The sequence below is a fragment of the Rhinolophus ferrumequinum genome, chromosome 19 (genome assembly GCF_004115265.2).
Source record: "Rhinolophus ferrumequinum isolate MPI-CBG mRhiFer1 chromosome 19, mRhiFer1_v1.p, whole genome shotgun sequence".
Taxonomy (NCBI): domain Eukaryota; kingdom Metazoa; phylum Chordata; class Mammalia; order Chiroptera; family Rhinolophidae; genus Rhinolophus; species Rhinolophus ferrumequinum.
The window spans coordinates 41541175-41561873 of NC_046302.1; the positions used below are offsets into that span (position 1 = coordinate 41541175).

Genomic DNA, 20699 nt, shown 5'->3' on the forward strand with positions numbered 1-20699 from the left:
GATGAAGGGCTCAGACCCAGGAGGAGCCCAGTGGCTTCACTTTTCTGTTCACTATACATTCCTTACCCCTCATTGAACATTTTCTAATCACTATGTACATGTATGACCACTCTAAAAATATGGTTAAGTCATAATAGCTAATACTTACTAAGTACTCGTTTTGTATCAGGTACTGAGCTAACTGATTTACGAGTATTGTGTCATCATTCTTATAATACCTGTGCATGGTAGGTGGCATTATCCACACCTTATCAGAGGAAGAGACTGGTGCCTGGAGAGGTAAGGAACTTGCCCAGGATCAGGCAGCTAGGATGAATTGGAGTAGGTGTGCTCACTCTTAGATATTTAAACAATATAAAAATATTATGAAAGGCTGTAAGCTCCATGGGGCAGAAACCTTTCTCTTGTTTATTGATGTATCTCAAGTGCTAGAACAGTACCTGGAACATAGGTGCTCAATAAATATTTTTTCAGTGAATGAATTTGTTGAATGCTAGTCCATAAAGAGAAATACTAAATAGTTTGGTGTCTGTTTTTCTGGACTTTAAAAATATATACTATATGTTTTTTTTTAATTTTATTTTTTTGAATAGGCAATACATGGTCCATAAATCAAAATACTATAAAAAGGTATACAGTGAAAAGAAGTGCTCCCACCCCTGCCCCCATTCCCCCCTACCTCAGGTAATCACTTTTATTAGTTTCTGGTGTTTCCTTCCAGGGTTTCTTTATGCAAAAATACATGTATTATTTCCCTCCTTTTCTTACACAAAAAGCATATTGTGCACTTTTCTGGACCTTGCTTTTTTACTTAACGGTATATGATTTTTAAAACATGCATATGATCATAGTGTACAATAGTGTTTTGTAACCTACTTTTTCTCTCCTGGCGAAAATATACTGCAGACATCTATCTTTGTTGATACCTACAGTTTTACCTAAGAAACATATGTTTTAAGTTAAATCAATAATAACATGTTTTAAGTTATTTGATTAAAGAGACCTGGAGAATGGTAGTAACCCCAAACTTACATTTGGGAAAGTTTAGCCAACATATTAGGCAAGAAAAAGTTATGAGGCATACTTCTTTAAAAGCAGAATTTAGATGTTATGATGGCACATTAATCCAGAGAATCAGCTGAAAAGCAGAAGCAAAGAGTAACAGTTTGACTGGTTTTATCCTCAAATCAGTAGCTTTCTCCTAACTATTAGCAATGTCAATGTCTTCGTAAAAAGATCCTGGTCATTATAACAATAAAAAGTAAGATGTCAAGAAATCAAATGAAATGTCAGGATCTATCTGAACACAATTAGAGAATTTTGTTGAAGAGCATAATTTTTTAAAAAAAGATTGAATAAATACAGTCATACCCACTTTATGTCCCAAATGATTATTTCTTTGCATTTTTATAATTTGGCCAACATTAGTAATAAGTGGTTGGATTCAGTTTTTTTACTGATATACAATGATGTGTTAAGCATCTTTTTGGTTATCTTTTTGTTTTCATAGAATTTTCTAAAGAGAAACTCTTTGGAGTGGAATTTATTGGTCTTAAAAACATCAATGTCTTCATGACTTTTGATGCATGAAAATGCCCTTTAAGAGATTGTACACAGAAATTTGAACAATGGATTATTCTTACCATTTTGAAATATTCTCATTTTAATAAAAAAATAGCCACGCAACTAATTGGTGTTTATGTGTAAGAGTTTTTCAAAAATTGACATAGGGAAAGATAAGGAGCACTAATGCTGATTCTTAATGGAAAGGAGAATGTCTTTTTATGGACTATTAATTAATTACTCTAATAGAGAACCTAGTATTAGAGTTCAGTGGATTGTAAAATTCTGCGGTAGTGTTAGTTCAGAAGCAGTAAATGGTTAATTGCTAAAGATAAAAAGCAAACCCCAAAACAACAGCCCAAAATCAAATTTGGAGATTCTGGGTAGTGAACAATTAACATTATAAATGTAGTTTCAGTTTTCTTTTTTCCTTACAACAAAGCCAACTAGTCCCTGGTTTGTTCAAGGAAAGGTATTATGTTGTGTCAGTCTAGCTTTGCTTAGTAAGGTGTAACCACGTAAGTAAATGATGTTGGTTACTGAGTTTTTTTCACACCATATACTTATCAAACATCATTATTTGGATTGTGTTTCTGGAAGGAAATTTGAGTTTGACTTACCATTTAGGATTTTTCTGTCTTGTTTTAACCCTTTAGGGGATATTCAGTACACTTCACTTTCAAAGACTATGTTAGTTAACAATAATTCTAGATCCTGGAATTCGATAGCTATTCGATCTCACTCATACTTCTATAGTGTGTGAAATTAGCAAAAAGATAGAGCTAAGTACTCAATCTCAATTTGGTCCTCTCATCTAGAAGAACATTTTCCCCAGCCATTTTGTTTTCATCTACCTCAGGTTGTATATTTAAGGTGATTATTCTAGGTTAATCAAGCAACTAAGGAATACCTCTTCAGGACTATTGCTGGAAGTTGTTGGAATATAGTCTAGCTTCAAATTTCAAGGAGTCAGTCAAATTGATTGATAAAATATATCTGATGCCACTACCTGTAAATGGCTTTTGCTGATAAAATAGAATGCTTTTAAACACTGAAAAAATTCTGAGTTAGAGTTATTTACACTATGGTTGATTTTAGGTGTTGTTATATTACTTAAAAGATTTTTTTTCTGGGAATAGAAGCTTATACGATTTTAAAATATGTTTATTTTTTGTGTAGCTCCACCAAGTATGTTGGTGAAGGATGAATATGTTCATGACTTTGAGGGACAGCCATCGTTATCCACTGAAGGGCATTCAATTCAAACCATCCAGCATCCACCAAGTAATCGTGCATCGACGGAGACATACAGCACCCCAGCTCTGTTAGCTCCATCTGAGTCTAACGCTACCAGCACCACCAACTTTCCCAACATTCCTGTGGCTTCCACAAGTGAGTGGTAGAATCAGATGTAGTCAGCAGGTAGAATTTTCCTAACCATTGAACATTTATATATAGTCACTTGGTAGAAAACTCTAAGTGAGTAAAAATTAAAAGTACTATGGTATCTTTTTCATAGGTAAATAAGTATTGGGTTGGTCCTGGAAAAAATGGTGTGTGTAGTTTAAACGTTTTTATATTGGTGTGCAGTCACTTGGAATTTAACGACTTTGATTATAATATTGATATAAATTAGTGAAATAATTTGTACTTTATCTCCTATTACATGCAGAAGTAAGAAGGCTTTTGAGCTTTCAGATACATTTTAGAGAAATATTTAAGTAGTTAACAAGTAGTTTTAAACTAAGATGTTTATAAAAAAAATCTGTTAATGGAATTGTGAGCTTTCCTTTAATAAGGGTTTTTTTATTTTGGTTTATCTGGCAGAATATTACTTTATAACAGTCATCTCAGTTTCCCATTGCGCAAACTTAGAAGAAGGGATCTTGATAGACTTGTTTATAACATATACCTCAAGATAGACGTCAATTTCTAAATAAAGCTAAATTCTACATATCTAACTCTATGTATTTTTTAAATAAGAAGTTTATTTCAAAAAGGTTTTACCCGTGATAGAGGTGCCACCATCCCTGCCACAGGGCTGTTAGGTTCAGCTTTTCTTGGGGCCTGATCAAGGCAGTAATGACCTGGTTCTGTTAATACTGGTATTTATTTTCACAGTCACCAAAGGTTGGACAGTTTGCTGCTTAGTTGTTTTTTTGTTTTAGTCACAGAGCATAGTCTTGGACTGTGTATGGTGTTATTTGCACCTGATTGCTAAGGAGATTGTATCTAAGCCCCTTCCCCATCAGCGCTAGATGCTGATAGATCTAGACTGATATTTGTTAGCTGCTACCAAAGGGAGAATTATTCTGTTTACTTAATAGCAGATCAAATTCAATACAGAAATTTGATCTTTGGAATAAATGGAGGACACTGATTTATATAATTGGCATTTTCAAGTAAAGCATACCAACTTTCCCCCTCTTTAATTCATTCCACCTCTTCAAAGCGGTATCTTTTGGATTTGCTACATGAGATGACAGTCTCACTGTAGAGACTCAAATATAGTCTCTAAGTGAAAATATGTGAGCAGTGTCTCATATTCTAGGTGGGTAACGTAGGTTAAGCCCTACTTTAGAACCTGGTCTCTTGGCCTCTTGGCCTCTGTTATCTGTCTGTACTTTAATTACCAATTTGGGAATACAGTTGACAAAGTAGGTAGTAATGGAGAATAAAAGAAGGCACATTACAACAGATTTGTGCTAGGAGCACAGCTACTTACCTCTGTTGATATTATCCGGAGGTTGAATTTGCATGCTATTGTTGATGTTGGTAAAGTGACTTCACTTTAACTGTTCTGTTCCCTGGGGCCCAGTCCTATGAAGACCAGAAAAAGCAGTATGAGTGCAATGTAGATAATTTTGTCTTGGCAATTGTTGGATATATTTTCATAATCGAATAATAATTACTGTAGGTTTTAGAATTTGTTGCAAAATGTTTCTTCCATTAGATCTCAAAAAGAGTATTGATTAAATTGAAAGAAAAGAAATTTTATTAAAATAGAGGAATTGGAAGATTATTTTACATGAGTTGATTTAATTGTTTCATTTCATTTTATATACTTGGAATTGTGTAATAGAAATATTCAGTACTGATAACTGCAGTGGACTGCTTTATTTATGTTCATTTGGTACCTGAATGTCTTCTAGGTTTCTTTCTAAATATAACTTAAAAATTATTTAATTTCTCCTATATAGTGACAGTTTTTGTAAGTTAGCTAAGAGTATGTAGCATGTACAGTTGTTTAAAGTAAGAGCAAAAATGTAATTATCATTTAAAGATAACTTGCAAAAATGTTGGGATGAGTAGGAAGGGTGGTTGCTATAAACATTTTCTTAAAAAATAAATAATTTGGAGAGTATTGAAATATCCTCTTTAGCGTTTAATTTTACAGTCTGAGCCTTAAGGAAATGTGATTTGTAGAGAGGAGAAAAATGTTTCTCTTCTTTAATACGTTGAGCAGTGGTCCTTGACTCTCTTCTCTCTGATTATACTCCCATTTAGATGAGAAAAGATTGAGGTGATACCAGTGACAACAGTTATGAAACTTCAGTGCTTTCCAAATGAGATAAACAATTGACAATGAATGCTTACTTGAAGAAATCATGCTTTTTCTACTTAAGGGGGGTCAGTAAGCAATATCATAGAATGGTTTTGAATCGAATAGTAGCCAGAAGAAGCTTAGTTCTCCTGATGTAGTTCATATAGACAGGGCAACTAATTTCCTATAAATCCAGGGGTGTGATAGTGTTCATGGAAGGAGGGGATTCTTTGTTTTTAAAAGTACGTGAAAAAACTTCAGAGTAGACCGACAGTCTGATGTGTGTGTATATACACATGTATATGTGTGTGTATATATACACATGTATATGTTTTTTACTAGCAAATGCTATATGACTGGGCAGTGGGCTTGACGTTTTTTTTTTTTAACTTCTTCGCCTTACCCATCACATTCCATTTACAATATTTGCCTGCTCTGCTTTTCTTTTATCAAACCCTAGCATTGTGTCATTACCAGTACCAGTGCTGATAGTAATGAACTGTCCAGTTTTTAACATTTTCTTGAGCGTGGACTTTGGGAGTCTTAATCAGAAAGGTCCAGAGCTGGATGGAGTGGCCAGGGTCGAGCTGATGTGCTTCTGAAGAAGTTATTATGATAGACTAGACATATAGTGGGATTTTGCTGGCATTTGAAGAATATTGTAAAGAAATAGGCCATGAAAATTAGCTAGACATAACTTAAGATAGAAAAATTTGAACTTCTTCAGTTTATGTTTTGCTTTTGTAGAGGACTTAAAGGTTTTCCATTTGATGGGCCATGAATGAGTTCCACTTTTTGTCCATCCTTATAGTTGTGGCTGTCAGATATCATTTGGTCCTTCATTTACTGTGTAAAACCATGGGGTTGCATCTGTAAATGTACCATGTTAATGTCTTCTTGTTCCTCTAGGTCAGCCTGCCACTATATTGGCGGGCAGCCATAGTGAAGGATTGTTGCAGATAGCTTCAGGGCCTCAGCCAGGACAGCAGCAGAATGGATTTACTGGTCAGCCAGCTACTTACCATCATAGTATGTACATGCTTTTTAAAATCTTTTAAGTCGTTGAGAAAAAACAGGCAGACTTTATAAAAGGAAATTAATCCATGTGGGCCTTAATTTTTAGACAGCACTACCACCTGGACTGGAAGTAGGACCGCACCATACACACCTAATTTGCCTCACCACCAAAACGGCCATCTTCAGCACCACCCGCCTATGCCGCCCCATCCCGGACATTACTGTAAGCTCTTGTTTTTGTTGTAAGGTCCTTTTCTTTTTGAGGACTTCATTTATTTATTTTTTTCTATTTTTAAAAAATGGTTTCACATCTTTTATTCATCTTATAATTTAGTTTTATTAAATGATTAGGGCTTTTCAGTATTTTTTGTAAATAGTATTATTTATTTTTTATGATGTCATACCTTTGTTGTCATACCTTTGTTTTAGAGGAGTGATGTTTACTAAATACATTTATTTCTCTGTTGCTAATGTTTCATTAACACCACATTGATTTCCATTCATTTGTTTGTTTGCTTTGTATATGTTCTTCGATCTCATGTGTATCTGTATATCCACTCTAAATAGATTGAAACCCCTTGAGTGTCAAGATCTCAAGGTTTCCCTCACCCTAGTATTCAGCATACCGTAGACTCTCAGGTGTTGAATCTGTCATTCCTCTGCACAGGCTGGATTGGGAGGGATGCCCTGCTGACTAACCATAGCTCGTAGTTTCAGGCAGAGTAGGAACATTGTCCATTTGGCTTAGTAAAATCAAGAGTGTAAATCTTTCATACATGTTAGATCCTTTTTCCTCCAATATAAGATTAATAGTACTAGAGAAAACTTGGAAAATATAGAAAAGTGTAAATAAGAAAATAAAATTTATCCGGAATCCCACTACCCAAAGATACCCACTTCTAATATTTTGTCGTATTTTCCTTGCAGTCATATAAATGGGTATATGTAAATTTGGTGGGGGGGAAGGGGTCATACTGTCTCTATATATTGTTATATCCTGTTTTGTTGTTGTTGTTATGTTACTGTTTTTCCATGTCTTAAGAGAATATACTTTTTAATGGCTGCCTGGGCCAGCATAGTGGCTAAGGGTGCTGAGTTTGGACCCTTAACTGGCTGCATGACCATTGGCAAGTTATTTAACCTCCCTAAGCCTTAAGGGTGATAATAGTTGTATCTATCTCAAAGGATGTTGTAAGAGGTAAATGTAATAATTCTTGTGAGATGTTTAGCATAATGTCTTAACACATAATAATCTCTCAATTATGTTAGCTACCGTTATATTATGGAAATATCATTAACTTATTAACCATAAACACTTGTTTTTAAAATGGACCTAACAATTTGAATTATTATTATATATTGTATTCTAATTTGTACTGTATTACATGTTATATGAATAATGTATTTTTAGTTCACAATAAATTTTGCATGTACGACTATTGTAACTTGTTTAACAGCACTAGGCACATAGCACTAAAATGTTAGTTATTAAATATCCATAAAAGTAATTCAAGACTATTGGCTTATTATAATTATAAAGTAATCTAAGCTAAGCTTTTAAATTGTTAGACATTGCATAAGCTTGATTGAAACAACTCTTAAGGTGTGATAGTTGTATTTAAGTAAGGTTTATTGAAGGTTTTAGTATTGGTGAACTTTTAATAAATAAAAATGGGATTTTTATTGTCTTTTCTTTAGGGCCAGTTCACAATGAGCTTGCATTCCAGCCTCCCATTTCTAATCATCCTGGTAAGTGTATTTCAAAATTGGTTCTCTGTATTTAGATTTCCTTTGTGGTAATAGAAACACACATACACACACACACACACACACACACACACACACACACACACACTATAATTATGGAGTAACTTAAATTTTCATATGAGTATAATACTCATGGCATTAGTTAATCAGTAGTTTATGAGTAGCAATATAGTCACGCATAAAATGTCTATATTTGATTCTTTTTAACTGTCTCTGAAAGAAAAGACAAGAACTGTGTTTTTAGCTAAAATATAAAGTACCAAAATGCCGGTTTTAGCATTGAATACATAAATATGCAGCAGAAGAAAACTAGGTTTCAAAATAGGACTACTGTAAAACTGTAGCTGGAAAAGCCAGGGAAGAATCTGAAGTGGATGCTAAAAAGAAATATAATTCACTGTATCTGTCTTAGAAGATGGAATCAGGAATCTACAGTTAACTGAATTTAGAAACTGACTTATTTTCAAAAGTAAATAGCTAAGTAGATTTTCTCAATTCAGTTTGACTATAACTTTTTAAACTATAGAAGTAATAAAACAAAGTTTGGAAATAAGAGAATATACCAAAGTCTTCTTGGTATAAACATAGAATTTTGATTTGTTTTCCTTTCCTCTGTCCCTTACTATCTTTTTCTCAGCTTAGAAAGATCCAAATATATAATTTCAACTCATCTTAATTTTCCCCCTAATTAAAAAAATGTTTTATAATAAAGAATTTCAAACATATATCAAATACTAGAATAGTATAGGAATCCCGTCCCCCAACACCCAACTGTGCTCATCCCTCGATTTCAGCTGTTAACAACTAATGCTAATTTTGTTTCATTCATACCCTCACCTACTTTTCATTCATGCCATCTATTATTTTGAAGGAAATCCTATATAATCATTTTATATGTAACTATTTCAATATATATTTTCAATAAAGATTTTTATAAAAATGTAACTGTAGTAACCATAATGATCAAGTTAAAGGATGACTTACTTACAGTTCCTCAAATAGATCTACATAATTTTCTTAAACAGTGTTCTGTTATTTATGTTGGTTGCAATTTTTCTTCTGGCTGTTAAACATTGAGGGTAAGATCTTTATGCTTGTAACTCTTCTTACATTTCAGTTTAAGAGATTTAAAGAATTTCTGGATCAAAAGGCCAAATTACTTTACAGTGATCACATTAGAGTATTAGAGCCAGTTTTACCATGCTCACCAGCAGTAGATGTGATGGTTTAATAAACTTTGTGCAATTTAGGAGGTAAATAATATTTGTTTTGATCAGGAGAAAGATTCTGCTAGTTGGGCAGAAACATTTTTTAAACATATAAATTAGGTATATGTTTAAATTATCATCTTTAGTGGATTTTCTATGTTATTTTTCATATTTGTTGTGGTTTTAAACATTTTTGTTGGTCAAGGGGTCTTGCCTTTTTATAAACATTTTTATTGAGAAATGTAATATGCAGAAAAGTACATGAGATCTAATGAATAACATTAAAGCCAACATCTGTGTAACCACTACCCAGATTGAAAACTGAAACAGTGCAGCACCCCAGCAAACCCTCTGACCTTGTGTATTTTGTCTCAGAAACTTTCCCTCTTCTCTCCCCAGAGATAATCATTCTCCTGCTTTTTATGGATATTATTTGTTTGCTCTTTGAAAGTGATGAATTATCCCTGAACAATCCAGTGTAGTAGTTTGGTGTTACTTGTATTTGAAATTATGTAATTGAAATCATTGTATCAGAGTCTTAATTTTGTTTGTGAATAAATACATTGTGATAAGAGGTGAAAATCTAGAGTCTTAAGAATAAAAATTTTTGCTGGTTTTGAGGCAGCATCAATGAGAGTCAGTAGCGGCCCCTGGTAACTAACTTGCGGGGGTCTCCGAGTTCATATGGTTTAGTGGAAGGTGATCTGCAGGAATGAGAGTAATTAGGGCTCTGAAGAAAGACCTACCGTGGATGGAATGGTGGAGTGGGGTTGGGAGTGGTGGCATTTAGCTAGTGATTTGGACTCAGTTTTGGATTCAGCAATTGCTCTTAGCCTCTTGATAGATTTACCTCATTCTTACGACAGAACTCATGTTGAGGCCTAACAGCTCCTGATGGTTAGGGAATAGCATTAACTAGTTCTGAGGATATGCCTCTGTATCACCCTGCACTGGCATTAAAACCTCTGTCTGAATAGAATGGGAAGGGACTTGATGGTGAGGACGATCCTGAAAGGTCTCTTTGAGGCTGGTTGTGGGAGGGGATCAGCTCTGCGGATACACCTTAAATGGACTCAGCTAGTTAGAACCTGGATGGCTCTGAACTCTTTGGCTGTGAATACTAATGGGCTCCAGAGCAGTTTTATATCACAACTGTTCATTTTTCCTCTTGTACCGTTAAAAGAAGATTGTAACTGATCTTTCTGTTGAGCGAGCTTCCAGTCATAGTACCCTCCTCCCTAGTACGTATTAAACCTCTACTGATACTCAGTATTTCTGTGAAACTTTGAGTCTAGTTGTTATTTCTCTGCTGAATTACTTGCATAGATTCCCCTACTCATTGCTTGGGATACAGTCCAAATTCCTTAGTTGGGAAGAAGACAGTCTTTGATCCTGGTCTCTGCATACTTCCCTAGCCTCATCTCTTTTCTTTAACCATCTTGAGCTGCTTACCCAAGCTTGCTTGGCTGTATCATCCCTCTATGTTTTTTTTTTTTGGCACATGCTGTTCTCCTCCTTATATGTCTTGTACTCTGTATATTCATCAAATTAAATCTGTTGTTCTGCAACAAATTACTCCCAAAATGTAACAGGTTAAAACAACAATAATTCATCTTACTTTGTTTCTGTGGGTTAGGAATCTGGGATTGGCTTAGCTGGTTTGCTCTGGCTCAGAGTCTCATGAGGTTGCAGTCAAGTTGTTGGCTTGAGCTGCCATCATCTGAAAGCTATTCTGGGGCTGGAGGATTTACTCTTACCGTGTTTCCCCGAAAATAAGACCTAGCCGGACAATCAGTTCTAATGCATCTTTTGGAACAAAAATTTATGTAAGACCCAGTCTTATTTTACTATAATGTAAGACTGAGGAATAGGAATAGGAATAGAAATAGAATAGAATAGAATACCAGGTTTTATATTAATTTTTGCTCCAAAAGACGCATTAGAACTGGTTGTCCAGCTAGGTCTTATTTTTGGGGAAACATGGTAGAGTGGTTTATAACATACCTGGCAGGTTAGTATTATTGTTGGCAACTCCAGTTTTTCTCTGTGGTGACCTCTGTAGAGCTTCTTAAGTATCTTCACATGACAGCTAGCTTCTTCCAGAGTATGTGAGCAAGAGAAAGCAAGACAGAGCCTCCAGGTCTTTTAAGATTTAGCCTCAAAAGTTGTTACATCATTTCTGTAAGATTCTGTTTTGTAGGGAGAGGACTATACAAGGATGTGAATATTGGGAGGTGAGAATCATTGGGGGCCAACTTGGTGTCCATACCACACATCCCTACTCCTAAATGTGGCAAACTCTTAGGATCCAGCTCAAGTACAACACTATTGGGAAGCCTTTCATAATCCCTTGTATCCCCTGCTATCTAGTACTTTTTAATCCTATTAAATTAGTTATTAGTTTACATATCTGCTGTTTTGTTTCATGAATAAGTAGAAAAGAAACCAAAGTGAAAATATCTGTTTTAGTTATGTATGGTTAATGCAGCACCTTAAGGTGTAATTAAGAAATGCTAAAATATTTTATCACAAACTTAGGACCATTTAGGAAATATGCATATACATCTGAATATAGAAAATATTTTAAATGATTAAAAAATCATCAATAATGTAGTGAATCTACTTTGAGAAATTATTTTTGAAGATAGTTACATAAATGTTTTGGGAAATATAGGTGACATAAATTGTAGAAAATGAAAATAATTAACACTGGTCATTATCTTGTTGTTAAAAAGATTTCAGATAAACCACATACTTGGTGATTTCTGGACTTTGACTTTGATAATTCAGTTGAAAAAATATTTTTGGAAAAGGTTAACATTTCATTTCTTTTTTTATGGGCGAACTGTGTTTTTGCTTTTTCTTAAAGCCAAGATGTATTCATATAATTAAATGCTAATTGCAAATTAAGTGAAGATGTCTCAATGTCTTTGAGGTTGTTTTGGTAATTCACAAATGGATTCAAAATCCACAAATTTCCAAATTCAGATTGTGTTCTAGTACTTTGGAACTATCCACCATCCAAGAAAGTACCTTTATGTGTTCATATAAGATTCTTATAGGAAAAAAAGAGATTCTCGGAGGGCATCTTATTCAGGTCTAAAAATAAAAAGAATAAGTCATAGTCTCTCAAGTGCTTTATGCAAATTTTCAACTTTTAAAAAAGTTAACCAAATTAAAAAATTTTTTTTGAATGACTTTATTTCAGAAACTGAAGATAATAATGCCTTGGAGACTTACATTTTCCATTATAATTGAACAACATTTATTTGATAAAACTGGGCTTTATAATACATTTCCCCATTACAAAACACTTTTAGTTAAGTTCTTATATTGTAAAAAAAATTTCTTGTTGTTAATTCAGTCTTTTAAAACATTTGGCCAGTGAGGAACAGCCAGTGCGCTTCGTGAGACCAGCTCAACTTCATTAATTTAGGAACAAGAAACTAAAAATACCAATAAAACCTTTGGCCAGTGAGGAACAGCTAATGCGCTTCGTGAGACCAGCTCTACTTCATTAATTTAGGAACAAGAAACTAAAAATACCAATGTCAGCAAGCACATAACAATCCTACTCCCTTTCACATGATTTGGGGCGTTAGGAAAGCTCTCTCTGAACTGAATAATTTTGTCCCGCTGTTGATGCTAGTTTTGAGAAGGTGCAGGCTTGTTACTTATATGGTATTTGGTCCCTGGAGCAAAAGAGCAAAGAGATCCAGAAAGGCTTAATGAACTTAATGAGTTTCTATTATCTTTTCCTGTTTTAAAAATAAGAATGTTCCCTCTTGGCTGGTTAGCAAATTTAGAGTGGAATAGAAAAGTTTTTCACATGGTATTTTGTATCCCAACACTGCCAAATTCTCTTGAACCCCCTCTAGCCCTCTCTGTCCTCACAGATATTATAGTAACTCCTTCTTCTTTCCTAGGCCATTTTAATAGCCTCTTAATAGATGGTGATTTTTCATCCCTGGTGTGGGGAAACTCTGATGCCAGTTTCTTTTTATCTGCAAGTCTCTTAAAACTCTTCTTCCCAGTGCTAGCAGGTCATCTCATTCTAACCCTATTCAGAGATACAGCTTTATGTAACTATCGTTGTATGGTGTCTGAAATATTAGGCAAACAAAAAAACCCTTGGAGACTTGGAAATAATATTATAAAATGAGGTTTAAATGCAGTTGCAGCAGTTGCAATTCATGATGATAAAGTACATTTAGCTTATTTAAACATTGCGATTATACAACTCCTTTTTTCCTCCTGAATTGAGTCATGGAAAAAAGGTTGCTCTTCATGGAACTTTACTTTCGGATAGTGTTCTTCATTGTGAACTGAACTAACTAGGAAATGCATGTACTTGGACCTCATTTTTTCACTCAGCATTGTAAACGTTCCTGGCTCCAGGGCATTGTTTGTAACAGAATTTACTGTTTGGACTGATTGTGTAAAGACCTTTTTTTATTTTATTTTATTTTTTTTATTAGTTTCAGGTGCACAAGACAGAGAAATACTTAGATGTTTATCATTTCTATCCCTCACACTGTGTGAACCCCCCTCCCCCCATCCACTACCCCTCTGACATCGCACAGAGCCATTACATTTCCACTGTCTATTCCTAATGCTGTACTCCGCTTCTTGTAAGTATATACATATATATACACATATATATATATATATACATATATATATATACACACACACATATATATATAAAATTATAGTTGGCATTTATTATTTTTCAGCTTCAGGTATACAGTGCAGTGATCAGGCATCTACATCATCCCTGAGGTGGTCTCCAAAATGGGACAAGTGTCCATCGGATACCCTACAAAATCTTTACAACATTATCAATTACATTCCCCAAATTAATTTTCAAAACCCCGTGGCCATCTTGTGGTTACCAACTGTTTTCTGGTCCCCTCACCTTCCCCCTTATCCCCACCCCCCCGCCCATCTAGCAACCCTCAGTTTTTCCTCTATGTCTCCAAAACTGTTTTTGATTAGTTCACTCACTTACTCTTTTCTTTAATAGATTCCACATATAAGTGAGATCATATGGTATTTGTTTTTCTCTGTCTGACTTATTTCACTTAACATAATGTTCTCTATGTCCATCCCTGTTGTTGCAAATGGTAAGATTTCTTTCTTCTTTATGGCTACGTAATACTCCATTGTATAAATGTACCACAATTTCTTAATTCAGTCATCTACCTATGGGCATTTCGGTTGTTTCCATGTCTTGGCTATTGTGGTAAAGACCTCTTTTAAGTGCTGTTACTGGTTTTTGCTGCCAAAACATTGGGTAATTGATACCTTGTTCTAGATAACCTCTTTAGTTTTAGCTTCAATCAGTATACCTACCAGTTGTTTGCTGAAGCTTTTTCATAGCATTATGTGATATCTTTAATAAAGAATTTTACTATAGGGAATAACTTCATAAATATTTCAAAACTGGCTTTTTAATAAGGCACTTTAGTGTATCACTAATTTTCATGTTCTAATGATCAAAAACATTTAAAGGAATGTTTGTATTCATGATTTGTTGATTTGGTCTGTGTGGCAAAACATTTGGAATTTTAAGTTTTTCAATCACCGAATCTTCATGGTCTGTTTTATTAGTTCTTTGTTGGAAAGGACTTTCTTCCTTGACAAAATTTTGAAAATCAATTAGATACATAGACTTTACAAGGTTTTTAAAAAATGTATTTTAAGCTTTAATCAATCATACTTCATTTTAAGATTCTTTGGGGGTTTGAAAAGAATATTTTTTTGTCATTCTAACTGTCCTTTGAGGTTGTTGAAAGTTTTATTGTTTCGAATTCCAGTTCAGTCAGAGTTCGTAAATGTCACATTAAAGATGCAGATAAATTATTTATTAGCAGAAAACTTTACAAACCAAATCAAGTTGTGCCTCCTTTTCTCCCAGTCATTTAAAATTATTTTCAATCACTTATTGTTCAAATGAATACATTAAATACATTTTCAAAGTTAAAATTGTAGTAGTTAACATTAATTGACTTCACTAAAAATAGAGATGGAACAAATGACCCTTCACTCGAGACAATTGAGAATTCCTACTCACAGCAACTGTGTAGTTGAAGTGTAATTAACCTTGACTCTCATCTGTATGATTCTCTTACTTATGTCCTTTCTCTCAATTATGGATCTAGAAAAACATGCTATGGATTGATGTTTTCAAGAATACTTCCCTGGAATATGTCTTAGAGTCAGTGTGCTTTAAAACAATAAAAGTTCAGACTACATAGAAAATATGTGCAGTCAAATGAAGCATCATGGTAAAATAATTTATTTTAGGTTCTGATTACTTCTTTAAATTTTCAGTTGACTGGGTCCTTTGAGGTAAGAACCAAATTCTGGGTTTTCAAAATGACTCTGGAGTTTCAAGAATGCTAGGGACTGAGATGAAAAGTAGAAGACATGAAAATGCCTCCTTTCTAATGCGTCACCATTTTAATCAAATTTTTTTGGGTGCTTTTCAGATGCCTCTCCTATCCCTTCACTCTTTATTTTAGGAAAAGCTTTTGTCTTACAGAGTGACATTCACTCCCGTTTTTCTCACATAGCTCCTGAGTATTGGTGTTCCATCGCTTACTTTGAAATGGACGTTCAAGTAGGAGAGACATTTAAGGTTCCTTCAAGCTGCCCCATTGTTACTGTTGATGGATACGTGGACCCTTCTGGAGGAGATCGCTTCTGCTTGGGTCAACTGTCCAATGTCCACAGGACAGAAGCCATTGAGAGAGCAAGGTATTGATTGTATAGTTATTTTAAAAATTGAACGTAGTACATTGTCTTTTATTCAGTTATATTTTTCAGTGTAGATTATATAAGTTTTTGTCTGTGTTAAAAGAATAAAGGTCATCTTGAAAATTCAGAATTTGTAAACATTCCATTTTAATTGTAGATGTTTGTTATTTAAAATGTGATAAAAGATGGCCTTTTTTTAAGTTAGTGATGTTTCTGTGTTTTGAATAGTAACTAGACCTTTTGGAATCCAATTTTAAAACTAGTTTTTGTTCCCTCTGATCATATATTAGTTTTACAAATCTATTGAAAGGAAATAATATAAAATGAAGACAAGTTTCTGCAAGTGTCATTTATAATATTGGAAAACTTATAATAAAAGGGAAATGATTAAATGAATTTCAATAAACTTTCATTTTTATGCAGTCATTAAAATGTTAATAAAAAGTTTATATAACCAAATGTAAATGCCTAAGATGAAATATTATAGGAAAACATACACAATTTTAGGTACTGTGTAATCTCTTTAAGAAAATGTGTGTGTGTGTGTGTGTGTGTGTGTGTGTAAGTAAATACATCATGGCTCTATCACTAGGTTTATGACTTTGGCAAATAACCTACTTGCTAAGCCAGTGCTGTCTAATAGAATTTTCTGTGATGAAGGAAATGGTTTATATTTGTGTTGTCCAGTATAATAGTCACCAGCCACATGTAGCTGTTGAGCATTTAAAGTATGGCCATGTGATTAACTGAATTTTTAAATTATTATTTTTAATTTAAATAGACACTTGTATCTAGTGGCTATTGATTTGGACAGTGTAGCTATAAGCTATAGTTTCATCATTTATAAAATGGGAATAATAGTATTTAGCTCATTGAATTGTGAGGGTTCAGTGAGAATTCGTGTTAAATGTTCCTGACACATAGTAAGCATTATCTATATATGCTCATCATTATTATATATGAATAAGATATTAAAAAAAGAAGGAAATATACAAAAATGTTAACAATGGCTGTCTTTTGGTTATGGTGCTATGTGAAAGTCCTTTCTTTACTCTTTTTAATTTTTCAGAATTGGATATGCTGTATAATCTGAACCAATACCTATTTTTAAATACTTCCCAAAATGAAATAGAATTCCCTTTTTCTTCCTAAGGTTGCACATAGGCAAAGGTGTGCAGTTGGAATGTAAAGGGGAAGGTGACGTCTGGGTGAGGTGCCTTAGCGACCACGCAGTGTTTGTGCAGAGTTACTACTTGGACAGAGAGGCTGGGCGCGCACCCGGAGATGCCGTGCACAAGATCTACCCAAGTGCTTATATAAAGGTGAGTGGGAGTCTTAGGCACGTTTGGGTCCTGGAAAGCTCTTTTTGTTGTTTAAAAATTGAGATGGAAGTGAGAGTAGTAGAAAAATGTCTTTTTATGGATTAAATATCAGAAATTATGTTTATGTATAAAACATGTTTCCTGGGGGCATTTATTGATATGACCGGTTATCTAGTTTTGTGGTTGCAGTCATGCCCTATTAGCAAATTTATTAAATGTTTTAGAGTAATACACAGGCTCTTCAAGAATATTGAGTGACATCCCCAAACTTACATTCCTTTGTTTTAAAATGTGTAAAATTTTGGAATTTCATCTTAGCAATCTTCAGGATTTTATGGAAGGGAATTCTAAAATTAATAGCTTTTCAAATTAAGAACCTGAGCAATGAAAAAATTCTTCAACACCAGACTTTTTTTAAGGTTAGTTATTTTGTGCATTAAATGCGTTTTATTTACTACATCATTTTACAAATTAAGTCTAAGGTACTTTTCAGTAATTATAATATTCAACTAATTTTATTTTAGTTAAAACATACACTGTTTGAAAGAGAAAGATAGTTTAATTGGATAGCCTAAATATATTTTTAATTTCAGATTTTTCACAGTCATCCTAAGCGTCTTTATTGTTAGCTATTGTAAATTACTGGAATTAACTGTACTTCATTACTTATTCCCAAGAAATTGCTTAGCATACAAATAATATAGCCAAATAGTGTCTAGAAAAATACAATTACTTGATTGCCTCAAAATAACAAACCCAGTATCTCATTTTCAGTCATCACTACATGCCAGTTAAAAGATAAAGGATCTTTTTTAAAAATGAAACGTTCAGATATATCAGGTATAGAGAAAATAATAACCCCCATGTACCCATCATCTAGCTTTAACAGTTGTCAGCATTTTACCAATCTTCAATGTGTTTCTTCCTCTACATTTTTTCCTGTAGTAATTACAGCCAATTCCAAACATTATAGTATTTCACTCATAAAATACTCTAGTATGAATCTCCAATTTATAAATACTCTAAAAAACAATCACAATGCTCTTTATCGCACCTAATAAAATAGCAGTAATTCCCTGTTAAAAGTTATGACAATAGAGGACCATTTATAGTTTTGATCTCTTATAACAATGAAATAGAATAGAACAATAAAATATTAAATTATATTTATTGTAAGATATCATGGTGTGGAAAATTTGGTTATTAAACAATACCTAGAATATGATCCCCTTTTTGTTAAAAAAATAAAATGTCATGGGTATTTGTGTGTGTGTGTGTGTATCCACAAGTCTAAAATGGTGTGTACAATGTCTTACCTGTCTGGGAGGTGGAATTATCTTTATTTGTATTTTCCAGTTTTTTCACAAGGAATTTTAGTTATTTGTGCTTTGTTATTATTTTTAAATGGTGTTAGGTTTTCTCATATGCTTTGTAATCTGTATTTGTTGACAAGTTTGCCTTGAGAGAATTATATTAGTTTTATTTATTTTTTTTCCTCTCACTATCATTGCTTCTTCCTATAGACCAATTTTGCCTTAGTCTGGCACCCAGGGATCCACATCTCAGAACTCATTCTTTTATTTAGGAGGTAGAGAAATTTTGTCCCTTGAGGAAATTGAGTTCCAATCAGGGTGCTCAGGGCCTAATTCCTGTGGATAGCTTTTTCTGATGCTTACCTCTGCCATGGGCAAGAACTTTGTTCCTAGGTGCATTTCTGAATTAGCTGTCAAGGTATTTTACCAGCACTTGATTCATGAGCAGGTAGATACCCAGTTGTTAGCCCTGAAAGTCTGGCTATTTATTGTCTCTTTCTATATTGCTCTAACAAGTTGAATTCCTATCCTCTGCACCTTCTGTTTTTGGTCCTGTTACCTCAACTACCTCTTGTCTTAGTTCTTGCTCTCTGCTGTAGGTTTTACTTATCCATCATCAGTTGATGGACGTATGGGTTGTTTCCACTTTTTGGCTATTATGAATAATGCTGCTATGAACAGTCACATGTAAGTTTTTAGGTCAATATATGTTTTTATTTTCTTGGATATATACCTGGGAGGTGGAATTGCTGGATCATAACTCTATGTTTAACTTTTTGTGGGACTGCCAGACTATTTTCCAAAGTGGTGATGCCATTTTATATTTCTCCCAGCAGTGTATATACGAGGGGCTCAGTTTCTCTGTATTCTCATCAACATTTGTTATTATCTGTCTTTTTTATTTTGCCATCCGAGTGGATATAAAGTGGTATCTCATTGTGATTTTGATTTGCATTTCTCTAATGGCTATTAATATTGAGCATCTTTTTATGTGCTTATTGGCCATTTGTATATCTTCTTTGGAGAAATGTCTATTCATATCTTTTGCCCATTTTTTAATGAGGTTGTCTTTTTATTATTGAGTTGTAAGAGTTTTTTATATATTCTGGGTAACAGTCCCATATCAGATACATAGTTTATGATTACTTTTTTCTGTTTTTTGGCTTGTCTTTCACTTTCTTGATGTGACTTTCAGCACAGAAATTGTTAATTTTGATACAGTCTAGTTTATTCTTTGGCTGCTTGTGCTTTTGGTGTCATATCTAATAAACCACTGTCTAATCCAAGGTGATAAAGATTTACTCCTGTGTTTTTTTCTTAAGGATTTTATAGTTTTAGCTCTTACATTTAGGTCTATAAGCTATTTTGAGTCAATTTTTGTATATAGCGTAAGGTAACTGATTCAGCTTCATTCTTTTGCATGAGAATATTCAGTGTTACAGCAGCCATTTGTTGAAGACTGTTTTTCCCGTATCGAATTATCTTGACACCCTTGTTGAAATTCATCTGACCCTGAATATAAAGGTTTCTCAGTTCTATTTCATTGATCTGTATATCCTTAAGACAGCAAGTACTACTCCACCTCGATTATTGTAGCTTTGTAGTATGTTTTGAAATTGTGAAGTATGAGTTCTCCAGCTTTGTTCTTTTTCAGGATTGTTTTGGCTATTGCCACCCCCTTGTATTTCCGTATGAATTACATGATTGGCGTGGAGTATGTCCATTTTTAATAGTTTTTCTCTCTTTTATATATGTTTGGAGCAGAGAGAAGGTGGTTATGCATACCTACTCATCCATCTTGACTGGAAGTTTCTGATTACTTGTGTAATTTGAAGTGAATGGATAGAGTACTACAGTGTTGAATATATACTATGTGCCGGATAGTAGTTACGAACTTATCAGATATGGAGTAGTATATAAAACACTTGAGCTTCAAAAATGTGTAATCCTGTGTTATTAAAGTAATTACTAGGATTGTCAAATAAATGTAACATCTCTATTTTGGTACAAATTACCCTTGAAAAGCCCCCAAGAGATGAGATGTCATTATTTGGTAAACCACTGTCATGGATAGATTTTTATAATGATCTCAGGCTTTTGACATGAACAGTAAAGAGCTGTCTTGTGGGCCATTTTAATACAATTTCTGTTTACCAAGTATATTACTGTTCTTTAGAAGAGTCTTCTTATTAGCCCCAAAGAA

The 20699-nt window shown here is 33.8% G+C and overlaps 1 protein-coding gene across 4 annotated transcripts in view; it reads left to right on the forward strand.

Annotated features, from left to right (window-relative positions):
* The window catches only part of SMAD4 (SMAD family member 4), an 87179-nt gene that overhangs the window by 51743 nt on the left and 14737 nt on the right, over window positions 1-20699 (forward strand). For all 4 annotated transcript variants that reach the window (XR_004421068.1, XM_033087536.1, XM_033087535.1 and 1 more), the window contains 6 exons: window positions 2743-2955; window positions 6017-6136; window positions 6231-6347; window positions 7823-7873; window positions 15678-15861; window positions 17015-17183. Coding sequence is in view for 3 of the 4 variants with exons in the window: in XM_033087536.1 (XP_032943427.1) it covers window positions 2743-2955; window positions 6017-6136; window positions 6231-6347; window positions 7823-7873; window positions 15678-15861; window positions 17015-17183 (854 nt within the window). In the remaining variant the exon portion in view is untranslated. The remainder of the gene's footprint in view (window positions 1-2742; window positions 2956-6016; window positions 6137-6230; window positions 6348-7822; window positions 7874-15677; window positions 15862-17014; window positions 17184-20699) is intronic.